The sequence below is a fragment of the Daphnia magna genome, linkage group LG7, assembly GCF_020631705.1.
Source record: "Daphnia magna isolate NIES linkage group LG7, ASM2063170v1.1, whole genome shotgun sequence".
Classification (NCBI taxonomy): domain Eukaryota; kingdom Metazoa; phylum Arthropoda; class Branchiopoda; order Diplostraca; family Daphniidae; genus Daphnia; species Daphnia magna.
In genome coordinates, this window is record NC_059188.1 from 2,963,262 (window position 1) to 2,975,964 (window position 12,703).

The 12,703-nt window shown below is 46.1% G+C and overlaps 1 protein-coding gene across 1 annotated transcript; it reads right to left on the reverse strand.

Moving 5' to 3' along the window:
* Nucleotides 1–7,746: 7,746 nt before the first annotated feature.
* On the reverse strand, nucleotides 7,747–11,744 carry LOC123474198. The gene is made up of 2 exons (XM_045176127.1): nucleotides 8,010–11,744; nucleotides 7,747–7,929 (listed from the first exon to the last, which is right to left on the reverse strand). Exons 1-2 carry the CDS (start codon nucleotides 11,742–11,744, stop codon nucleotides 7,747–7,749), a joined length of 3,918 nt encoding a protein of 1,305 aa, XP_045032062.1.
* Nucleotides 11,745–12,703: the final 959 nt, after the last annotated feature.

Consider the following 12,703-nt stretch of genomic DNA (forward strand, 5'->3'; position numbering starts at 1 on the left):
TCTTTCCCAGTCGCGGCCACCAAAACCTACTTTTAATTCTAAATAAAGTTTTCTCTACTCCCTGGTGCCCGGATGAGGGAAAATCATGACAAGATTCAAGGACTTTGCGACGTAGGATGGAGGGAACAACTAAAAGAAATTTTCTACCCGAATTACTATTTTTTTTATACAAAACTTTACCCCGAATAACAAACCGTTGAGACATATTGTTTTGAATTGGGGAACTCAAGGAAACGAAAATTGGTCGGAGTTGGCCGTCTTGTTGTTGCAAGAGGGCGACCTCATTGGATGCTAAGCCAGTTTCAGGCATATTTACGGCAATACAGCATGTTTCCTTTGTCTGAGAATCGTTGGTTTCAACAATCGTCTCCACCGGATTCCGAGACAACCAAGTAGCAGACGCCCTGTCTGCTACTTGGTTGTCTACGCCTTTGACATGCTCAATGGTAAAATCAAATTCTTGGAGATCAAGCACCCACCTGGAAAATTTGCCCTTCAACTCCTTTTTTCCCATCATCCATTTTACAGAAGAACTATCCGTTTTCACAATGAAATGTCGACCATAAATGTAAGAACGGAATTTCTTTAATGCCAACACAACTGCCAAACACTCCAGCTCGTTTGCGTGATAGCGCGTTTCTGCATCACTCAGCTTCCGGCTAATAAAAGAGACGGGCCGATGTCCCTCACCAGCATCTTGTGACAATACTGCCCCGAGCCCGATTTGACTTGCGTCTGTCTGGATGGTGACTTCCCGAACGTCATCGAAATGAGCCAGAACAGGAGCTGAGGTCAAGCGCTCGACGATCCTGTTCTTTGCGCCTTCTTGACGCTCGGTCCATCTCCATCCAGCATTCTTCTTCAAAAGTAAGTGTAAGGGGTGCGCAAGGGCTGCAAAGTCTGGTATGAAACGTCGATAATATGAAGCGAGACCTAAAAACCCGCGTAAGGACTTCAGATTAGTTACTGGCATTGTCGTTAGGGCTCGAACTTTTTCACTCTCTGGGCGAATACCTTCCGCATCAACTACGTGTCCTAAATGAGACATCATGGTTGAGCCAAAAACACATTTATCGACGTTCAGAGTCAAATTTGCTTGTTCTAGGGCTGTTAGAACCAGCTCTAGACGTGCCAAGTGCTCCTCAAACGTCTTCCCAAAAACAAGAACGTCGTCCAGATAGACAAGACACATATGCCATTTCAGGCCAGCCAAAACCTTGTCCATTAAACGCTGGAATGTTGCTGGGGCACAGTTCAAACCGATCGGTAAACGAGAAAATTGATAAAGGCCGTCCGGGGTGACGAAGGCGGTTTTCTCTCGATCTTCTACCGCTACTGGCACCTGCCAATACCCGCTTGCCAAATCAAGACATGAAAAAAACTGGGCGCCTGCTAATCGATCGAAAACGTCGTCGATCCGAGGCAATGGATATACGTCACGTTTTGTCACTGCATTCAAGCGACGGAAATCGACACAAAATCGATATTCTCCCGATTTCGCCTTCCTCACCAACACCAGGGGCGAACTCCACGGACTATAAGACTCTTCAATAATCCCGTCTTCCAACATTTCTTCGACCTTGTTGGCAATAACTTGGCGTTCAAAAGCAGACACCCGGTATGGCACAGATTTGATGGGACGAGCATCCCCCGTGTCGATGCGGTGCACGACATCTGTCGTGTGTCCGATGGCTCTTTTTGACGCCGGAAAATACTTTTGTCGACGCTCAAGCAACTCGACTATTTTTGCGTGCTCCAAAGGACTGAGTTTCTCCCCCATTCTGATTTGTGGAGCTAACTTAGAGAAATGATCTTCTGAGATCAAGGTTGCGCCAACTTCTGGAATTCCGCCACTTTCTGACACGCCAGACAATTCCACGTCTTCGTCTGCTTCAACAACACAAAAAAAATGGCGCCGCTTCAACTTCACTCCACCGAGGCGTAATTTACAATAGCAATTTTTACAATTTCTTCCCTAATATCTACAATACTCGACGGTATTACCCATTCTTTCCACGGTTTCGAACAGGAATTAAATTTAACAAATCCCCTCCCCGAAATACCACTTGGCAATCTCCCATTCACAAACATGAGTGAATTAGGCGGGATGGTTTGGGGTCCGTCCACCTTAACAGGCATCCACCCACGGCGCTTTGACGGTGACTGTTCGGCTAGATACTCGCAAATATCATTCCCGATGATAAATTCTTCATTTCCTTCTACTCCCCCCACAACTAAGTCAACCGCTTCCCGTTTTTGCTCTTCGTCACACACGCAAACCTTTTCTTCTTCCGTTCCTTCATTAATTAAAAAAAAGTCCTTCGCAAATCGTACCTTCTTTTCCCCCCGTTCCCCTAAGATTTCACCTTCCTTAATTTCCACGATTTTACTCCCTTCCCCATTGAAAATTTTACTCCCTTCCCCATTCAAAATTTTACTCCCTTCCCCATTTAAAATTTTACTCCCTTCCCCATTCAAAATTTTACTCCCTTCCCCATTTAAAATTTTACTCCCTTCCCCAACTAGTTCAATCCTCCCCCTCTTAACCACTATACTTGTATTACTTTTAACGATCCAATCAACCCCCAAAATTAAGGCAAATGGTGCAGTCCTCAAGACAGTTACATGATTAATTTTTACAAGTTTACCCCCCCATTTAACGTTGAGTGACAAAGATCCCTCGACGCGCACCGGTTTGTTGTCAACGCCCCTGAGTTTAGCTTTGTTCACCTTGCGGCTTGGATTTAAAAACTTGCGCACGACACTCAGTCGGACTGCGCTAACACTTGCACCAGAGTCGACGAGGGCTATAACTTCGCCTACTTTTTCGATCCAGACTTTGATAAGGGGTAAGGCAGGTCGGTTTTCAAAAAAAACAAAGCCTCTTAAGGGCGCCATTGCCGTTGGCGGGTAGACGCGTCGTTTTTTGCTGGGCAGTCCCGGGCAATATGTCCATTCCTGTTGCAGACATAACAAAGTCTCTGTGGTGGGCCTCTCTGGGGCATGGGGCCTCCAGCGCGGGAACCACCGGCTATCGGGTTAACCGCCAGCCGCGACATCGACGTTGAAATCTGATTGACCAATCTGTCACCAAGATTTTGAAAAAGAGACGCGAAATTTGGGGCAGGTGGGGCGACAACAGGTGGCACAGGACATGCCGTGCCATTAAAGGGTGCAGTGTATGTTACAGGCGGGGCAGGAATACCCATTTGAACACTCGATAAGCCAAGTTGTTCCAAGTCCCGTAGACGAGTTACGAAGTCAGTAAAATTGACAGGTAGCTGAGCCGTAAGCGCCGCAATGTAAATTGGATTGGCTAGCCCCCTAAGCAACGCCTTAATGATGTCTGCCTCTGGCAAAGGTACAGGAGAGCGCAGACATAATCTACGCTTGTCCAAAACGTACTCCAAACAAGATTCCCCTGGTTTCTACACTCTTGCTTCCACCATTAAGCTCCACTCCAAAAACGACAAGGTGTGGGAAAAGTTTGTGACAAGGGCCGCCGACCAAAGTGGCCACGTACCATAGTTCTGCCCGGTTTGCGCATGCCATTGGGACACCGTACCTAAAAGACGTGTTACGGCAACCAAAAGACAGTTTTCAGCCGTCCAACCTTCTAACCCTGCTACCCTGTTTACTTGGTCAACAAACCCCTGTGCGTCCTCGTCTGCACTACCTGAAAAATGTGGTAGAGAGTTCACCGCCACTGTGGAGGGCCGAATAACAGGTGCATTGGGTGGTGCAGCAACAATGGCTTGCATAGCGGCTTGGTTTTGCTGTTGGCCCCCGATAACTTGAAATAGCTGCGCCATCTGGTTCTGCCTCGCTGCTGCGTCCGTTGCTAATGCCGTGGTAAACCCTTGTAACGCAGCGATGAGAGCTGCATTGTCCGTCATTTCAGTTTTGGTCGACGCTTCCGAAGGAGAAATGTCAAATTCCAGACGTTGTTTAGCAGCGTCGTTTGGTGGATAGCGAGGTACAGGGCGAACTAAACGGGGTCTAACCGGTTCTGGATCGGTTTGTTGGCTACGGTTCCGTAAGTGATAGTGGTGTTCAAAACCAAAAAAAGGTTCTTTAATTTCGGAATCCGTATCCGACATGCAGGTCCCGATGCCAGCAAAAGCAACCAAAAGAAAAAGACCCAAGACAGACGTGACTAATCAGTCGGTGAACCACGAGAAAGAAAAAAAGGAAAAAAACCCACTTGCAAAAAAAAAAAGAATAAACATACATAAACGACGGCACCAGCAAAAGCAAATAAGGCAGGAGACGAACACACAAAAACCAAATTAAATACCCGACAAAAGCTTAGGTACACCAACCGAAACTCGCTTAAATTGTTGGCGCGCCAAAAAAAAAGGAAACAAGAAATTAAACGCCGAAAAATTAACAAAACAACAAAAAAAAAATATTTCCCCTTTGGCTTCAAAGCGAAAACCACGATCCCACGGGAAACTACTTTGCGGGAGAGTCTGTCGCGTAACACAGATCCAATATGGCCACGCCCACAGTCACGTCTGCCTCGAACACGCGACTGGATCCAATATGGCGGCGCCCCTAAAATGTCACTTACACACAAAACACACAAAACATAAACAAAAAAAAAAATGAAAACTTACGGAGATTCACACACCACTTTATAAATTGACCAAACAAAACCTCAGAGAAGAGAGAAAAATAAATAATAAATAAATACTTTAAGGCAGTGGCGTTCAGTAAGGCGACTTTTTAAAAGTCGTTCTAAGGCCTAATAATCCCTCTTCTGACACCAATTGTTACGTTCGTAACGAGTACGCTGGGATTTACTCTAGAAAAGAGGCAATTAAATAGTTCAACGAAATAGTTATATTTCGTCCCTGCACTTGGGATTCACACAGTTACGCAAAAAAAAAGGGAACACGCAAATAAGGAATGGAAAATAATCCGCGAGGGGAAGCCAGCGTTAAGCAAAGCGCCCTCCTATGGTCCTGTCCCTCAGACGGTTTACCCTCTACTGCCTCTTACAACAGGTAGACAAAGGCGTCTGGCTAATTGACCCGCCATCTGGCAGAGACCAACACATAATTAGGGACGGGGATATTGGCGGGAGATACAATTGTAACAGTCCCGCCGTAATACCGGGAAGGTTCTCTTCAGTTGACACTAGATGGCACGTGAGTAGCACGTTGAATTGAACCTTTTGATTCCTGTTGTTCGGCCCATCCCGTTGCCAATTTATTGGGAGTAAAAGTGATAAGCAGGTTGGTTGATGCAGTGAAACCGGTACTGTCCTCGTCGCTTTTGTTTTCGATGAGTGACAGAACACAGTGGAAACGATTCCTGCGTGAACGGATTATGTCACTGTCTGGTATATGCTGTTGTATTCTCGTAATATAATTCAGGTGCTAATCGAACTGACCATACAGGAATCTTTCAACTCCTAATGGATTAATAAAAGGTTCGTTGTTTTCTCGTAAGTCGAGTTCGAATAGTCGCTGGGATTTTAGCTCGAACGAATCCAGTTTGAGGACGTCACTCGAGGAATGATAAACCTGTTCACTCTTCGTCCTCTTATTTTGGTAAGGAAACTAGGCGATGGAGCTAAGGTAATAACTGAGCTAGTCAAGGCGTTCTGCTACTTGTATCGAAGTTTCATTCGTATACTGCAAAACTTGCGGAGCAGGTAACCTTGAGTCTTTAGTAAACTTGAGCAGCATAAGTGGAAGGGTAGTATTCGGCCTTTTCTATAGCGTAGTACTCGGGGACCGGACCGAAGCGGTAGTGTAGTATTCTGGTGCATCGGTGTAGTAGCTTGGCTTAACATATGTAGCAGAGTAAAGCGGGGCTTCAGTGTAGTAGCTTGGTGACGAGTAGTACTTTGGAGCTTCAGGGTAAGGGTCCTACTACACCACTAAGGCTCCCGCGTACTACACAACGAAGAAGGCCGAGTATTACACGACAACATATGCTGCCCCGAGCTACTACACCGAGCCTCCCAAGTACTACACGACCAATTGGTATTCATCAGTCTGGTATAATTTATATAGCTATTTAGTTGCGTAGCATAGAACATTGCTTTAATTCATAGCATTAGCTAATTAACATAGAATTGGGCAAGGTTGAAATCCACTTATCTTTACAGTGTTTAATTGCGTAGCGTACAATTTTTTTGTTTGCATTTCCACCACTAATGTTAATTTCCTAATTTCAACCTGAAATTCCCTTAAAAGGAAATGCTCAAATTTTCAGACTAGATGTTAGAAGTTTTGGTTAGCCAGTTTGGATTTTAGTTATTGAAAAAAAAAAAAAAAAAAAAAAGGGTTGCGCTAAGCACTTGATTGACTTGCTATTTTAGTAACCTCCAGACCTACCCGGACGGAGATCATGTTGCTGTACTATATGATCCACATCGTGACATCAGCTGAGGGCTATTACCTCTCTATTCAGTCTTGCTCGTCTCTTTTAGCCGAAGATTTTCGTTTGCTGCCAGAAATTCGTCTGCTACAAGGGGATGGACAACAAACCATTCACAAACAATAGCTAAATAAAAATAAACCAGATAGAACTAGGACTAGAAAAAAATTGGGAAATGAAAAAATGAATAGGGTACCCTCTGCTAGGAAGAAAAGGGGGAAAATCTTAATTATATTTATGAAAACTTATTTTTTAACATGAAGAAGTTGGTTTCTCCATAAGACGCTGCAGCCGCAGCAGACCAACTTGGACACAAATGATATTTTCGCATTTGTGGAGAACGTGCAACGTAGGATGTTTTACTGCTCTTTTGAAACGGTGTGTCGACGCAATTGCAACGTGGGTTTTCCCATAAGGAAGCTTCTTTATACCCACATAAAATGAAAATCACGATATCTCAGCAGCCACAACTGCTAGTGTGATCAAATTTTACCAATAGGTACAATGCAATTTACAGATTTTTAAAATATGCTTAAAGTAGATCGTAATTTAGTTTAAAATATTTAAATAATTAAATTTAAAAAAAAACCATTAAGCAACATGCTTTTTTTAATAAATCCCAAACAGCGAATACAAGTATTATAGTTGTGTTAACATGATGATTTACATTTGTTTAAATGAATTACGTCAAATACTTGCAAAAAAAAAGCAACCACTCGCAGACAGGGAATATAAACAAAGTGTTTCAGCGAGAGAATGAAATAGTGGAGGGGGGGGGGAGTAGGCCCAACGATTGCTTCTCAAAAGCTCAAATTTATTTATCAGTTTGCAAACACGTGCAAGCAATGGAACTTAAGACAGCCAAAGCACAAATTGCCTAAGTTAAGACAGAATTAATATACGGACTTCAATTGAAATAAGAACTAGCTCTCACCTAGCATCCACAATTTGGAGCCGGTCAATAAGGCAATCATAGACGTAAAAAAAAATCAATTCTAGGGCCTAATCTATATACACGAGAATAATGTTAGCCCATCATTCACATAAATATCTATATAAAATAGGGGGGGTATATATAAAATTACCTCAAAGGCTAAAAATGAAGAACAGGAAATCACAAGGTGAGAATTCGCACCAATACAGAATAAAAACGAGTCGTCGATAGCTATAAGAACCCTAAAAATGACTAATGGCTGCTTTCTGTCTGACCAAATACTTAAATTGTGACATCAGCTGTTCTCTACTACTTATGACAAGTGGCCCACCTGGCGGCCTACGAAATTAATCGATACTTACATGGGGACATATAATACAACTAACATGGGGAAACATAAATCAAATATACATTTAAAATTAAACATTCCTTTTCTCTGGAACATTCTCCCCCGAGGCCGACGGAAGGACGGCCGAGTAAGGTTCCAGTAGCACTAGCCGATTGATTGGTCTCAGATATTCTCCGCAGTCCGTTTTCACTTTGACGACTCGAACAAAACCGTCGGAACCAGGATACACTTCGATGATTCGGCCCGTCTTCCACTGATTTGGCAGCAAATTGTTGTCCGATAGCATGATTGAATCTCCAACTTCAAAATTCCTTCCTTCCGCGACCAAGGAACCAGCGTGGGGAGGAAGATCTTGGTCCATAGATCCCAGAATAAATTGGCCATCTTCTTTACGTAACGAATATGGTCGCGGGGCAGAGCGCGGCGAATGTCTCCGGCCGGAAGGTCCGACGTTGGTGGCAGGTTCAAGAAATCCTTTGGTGTAATCGGTCTGAAGTCTTCTGGGTCATTGCTGGCCAGCGTTAGAGGTCTCCCGTTCAACATGCCCGCCACTTCCTTCAGTAGCGTTCTAAGCATCTCGTCCGTCGGGTAGCGCAGTCCAGCTTTTTCCGTATCCAGCGCCCGATAAAGTGCCCTCTTTGTTGATTTTACCATCGATTCGTGTGATCCGCCGAAATGTGGAGCACTAGGTGGCTGGAATTTCCAAATGATTGAGCGCTCTCGCGCAAACGCCTTCAACTTTTCGTCCTTTTGCAACTCACGAAACGCTGTGGCCAGCTCCTTCTCAGCTCCCACGAAGTTTGTCCCGTTATCACAGAAGATTTCGGTTGGCTTCGTGAATTCTCTGATGAAACGTCGTAGACCGTAGAGAAAATCCGGTGTTGACATTGACAACACCATTTCTAAATAAACATTGCGAGTGACGAGACAGGTGATTAACAGGCCATACCGTTTGGTTACTCGGTTCCTGTAAGCTGATGTTTCGAGCGGACCGAAGTAATCCAGAGCTATGTGTGTGAATGGCGCATTGTAGGAGTCGAGACGAGCAGATGGCAAATCACCCATCTTTTGTGTGGCGAGTTTGGCACGCGTTTTCACACAGGTGGCACAGTTGAAACGGATCTTCTTTGCCAGCTCTCGTCCTTGCAGGATCCAAAGGTGCTGTCTAATTTTGGCATGGAGAAAGTCAGTGCCTGCGTGATGTGACTCCTGATGCACTGCTGTCACCAGCTTTTCTGCAAGTGGGTGTTTCCCAGGCAAAATTGGAGGGTGCAAAACCTCATATGGTAGCTTTGCGCGGTGGATCCGTCCACCCAATCGGAGCATTCCGTCTTTGTCTAAGAAAGGAGTTAATTGAATGAGGCTTGACCTTTTTGGGATTTGCTTGCCCTTTGATAGTAGACTGATTTCTTCACGGAATGCTTCCTTTTGGCACTTTAATATAGTCTCCTTGGCATCTCCTTCTACCTTCAAGAATGTTGAGATGTTCTTCGAGTCGATGACTACTTTTCTCCAATCATGAAAGGAGAGCTCAGAAATTGCGTGGTGGATGTGGGCAGTTCTTTTCTCTGCTGCTACTGCCACCCAAGGCAGATCCTTCGGCCATTGCTCAATTGGTAAAGCGATGAAAGATGGTCCTTCCAGCCATCTTGGTGGAATCGGCTCTCCGTCTGTCAATAGGGACCGCGTCGCAGCATCTGCTATGTTCAGTTTCCCGGGGATAAAACGCCACTCGTTAGCATCGGTGAGAGACTGAATCTCTCCGATTCTATGGCTGACGAACGGCATGTAGTGTGAAGCGACGGCTCGTATCCAGTTCCTGGTAGTGCTGGAATCAGTGAAGAAAATTCTATTGAGTCCAGAGATTTGTAGCGCGTCTGCGACGTATGTGGCCAGTCGAGCGCCGAGAACTGCTGCGTTCAGCTCCAACTTTGGAATTGACTGTGTCTGCCGAGGGGCCAGTTTGGTTTTGGCCATCACCAATCTGCACTTTGATGTGCCATCCTCATAGACACTGCGTAGATATACGGCTGCTGCATAGGCCTCTTCAGATGCATCTCCAAAGGTTAGAAGGTCGCTCTGGATGATTTTTCCTTTGTCCGGTTGCAGATTCCGTGGCATCGAAAAGTCATTGAGTTTTTCCAGCGTCTTGAACCAGGTTTGCCACCACTCCTTGTCATCACCGCTAATGGCTTCGTTCCAGTTTAGTCCTCTGGTACCTAGTTCCCGCAATTTAATTTTTGCTTTTACCAGTACTGGTGCTGCTCGGCCTAGGGGGTCGTAGATACTCGCCACCTTGCTCAGCAATCCAGCGCGCGTCCATTTAAGATCTTCAATTCCAATCACCCGGTACGTCATCTCGTCTGTCGTTGGCTCGTAGAAGGCTCCCAGTAGCTTCTCGATGTCATCCGACGCTAAATCGCGATGTGCTGCTGCTGCTGCCGGCTCTGGTTGCAACGCTTTGATGAATTCCGGAGAGTTCGAGATCCAATTTGTCAGATGAAAGTCGCCTTCTGCTAGTCCATCGCGGATGAGTTTTGCTTTCATAATTGCTTCTCCTTCGTTGTCGACTGCTTTTAATAGGTCGTCCATATACATATTTTTCTCCACTGCCTCCATGCATTCTTCTCTCCCTCTAGTGGCGTCTGAAGCGGCTCTGTGAACGGCTTTTAGGGCGAGAAATGGGGCACAGTTTGATCCAAATGGCAAGCGATCCATTTGGTACGTAATAATGACGTCCGAATCTTGATCTTGCCAGAGAAATCGATGAAAGCGAGCGTCTTGTGGTCGAAGTCGAATCCTGCTGTACATTGCAGTCACGTCTGCTGCAAAGGCAATCTCCCCCAGCTGGAATCGAATGAGGACCTTGGCTAGGTCGTTTTGCAGTTTTCGACCCTGTCGCATTCCGTCGTTGAGGCATTTCTTCTTCCATTTTGCAGCGGCGTCGAAGACGACTCGAAGCTTCTTTTTCTTTTTACCATACACCTTTTTGTAGACACCGTGATGTGGCAAGTAGTACTGGTTGTTCGAGTATAAGTCTTCCTCTTCTACACGCGATGCATAGCCTTCGTCGACGTATTTCTTGATCGCGGCTCTGTAATCAGTCTCCAAATCTGGGTCTCTCTTGAATCGTTCCCGCAGGTCTTGCAAACGATGCTCAGCTAGTTTTCTGTTATTTTCAAATGTTGGCTCTCCTTCGAGCCACGTGAGTGGGGTTTCATACCCAATGTCGAGTTTCTTCAGGCCTTCATCAACGATCTTTTCGGCGATTCTTTCCGATTCTGAGAGGCCATCTCCTTTAAATTCAGTACCGAAATTTTCAGTTGTGCAAAATTTCTTGAACTCTGTATCGAGCGAGGACTCGGATGTCGCTGTGAGATGATGGATGTAGGCCGTTGTCATCGGACCGATGTCACTCCCAAGTAGGCCGCGGACGATCCAGCCGAGTCTAGTGCGAGATGCGAAAGGTTCATATTCACCTCCGACGCGTGATTCTAATACTGCAAGTAGATTTGAGTGGTCGAGTCCCACTAAGACGTCAATCTTTCCGCCACTCTCTTGCACTGGGACGTCGGCTAAGTGTGGCCATCGGTTTTTCAATTTTCTCCAATCGATTACCGGAGTCGGCCTAGATATCTGCGGGATCGTCTTTCCTTTGATGATGGCCTCCTCCCCGTCCGGTAAAAGAAATCGAACCGGGGCCTTCTGCGACTTGTAGCGTTCTGCGCCGGTAACTCCTACGAGATCTAGGGTAGTACCTTTTCCGGTGATCTTGAGCCGTTGGAGAAAGTCCTCTCGAAACAGCGTCGTATCGCTGCCCTCGTCTATCAGCACTGATACTGGAATGAGTTGGCCTTCCGCTGTGTAAGCTTCCATCCGGATAACGCCTAGCGCCACCTTGACTCGATCTATCTGGGCTGAAAGTGATGTATGATGGCTGTTGCCCTTGGCGTGTTTCTCTCCAGGATCATAAAGCAATGGATGATGGATATAATGACATCCATTGACTCCACAGCCCTTTCCGAATTTGCAATCGGCTGCAGAGTGTCTCGTCCCGAAACATTTCATGCATAAGCGGCGCTTGACACAGAACCGTACCTTTTCTATCGTAGGCATTTCTTTGAATGTTGGGCAGGCCATCAACCGGTGCTCCCCCTCACAGCAATAGCAGCGACTCTTCGGTTTGTCTATAGTGCCAGGCTCCAGGCTAATGTGATTGGCGCGCCCTGTTGTTGGAAATGGTTGGCGGCGAGGCAACTTGTTCTCTCCAGACGGCAAAGATTGCTCTGCTGCTAGACTGTAGGCATTTGATATGCTGCAGCTCTTTCGCACATCCACTCTCCAAACTCCTTTAGGGGGCGCCGTTCTATTCCAGTCCGTCGTCCAGAATTCCACTCAAGTCGATCCGCCGGATGCAGTTTACGGCTCAGTCGTTCGATGAGGTCAGCATTAAATTTCTCCCCAATTCGGGTTAGATCGAAGAAGATGGTTCGAGCTCTTTCAGCAAAGCGACGGAATGATGAATTTTCTCTGCCCAGCTCTATGCGATCGAGTTCACCGAGCAGTGCTATTCGCATCACGTCGCGACGTCCAGCCGACTGCTTGAGCCGGGATAGAGCGGCCTTATAGACAGATTCCCCTCCGCCAAGACCCTGCACGATTTCGAATTGATCTCCTCGTAGTCTGCTCTTTAAGATAGCTAGCTTTTCTCCAGGTGCGATTCGTTGGTCATGAACCATCGAACGTAGCAGGTCCGACCACCAAAACCAGTCAACTGCCCTTCCGGAATAGATAGGAAGCTCTCCGCGTGCTGCCGTTTTGCTAGAATATGACCAATTGGCTTCTTCTTGGCCGTTGCAGTACCGGTCGATCCATTCATCTGGTGCTTCTTCCTCTCCATCCTCTTTGGTCAGTTCGTGAGTAGAACGGCGACGCCAATCGTCGATCGCTCCGTCCCCCTGTCCCCAACCGTGGAATGGACTGCTAATGATGGTTGGCGCTGAACCGCGTCGTATGACAGCATCAGA

What these genes read in the sequence shown, in the direction of transcription:
- LOC123474198 (XM_045176127.1), bottom strand. Translation starts at nt 11,744, where the DNA reads ATGAAATGTTTCGGGACGAGACACTCTGCAGCCGATTGCAAATTCGGA. An exon ending in AGATCTTCCTCCCCACGCTG is followed by an intron (nt 7,930 to 8,009) that starts GTTCCTTGGTCG and finishes CTGCCAAATCAG; the next exon opens with TGGAAGACGGGCCGAATCAT.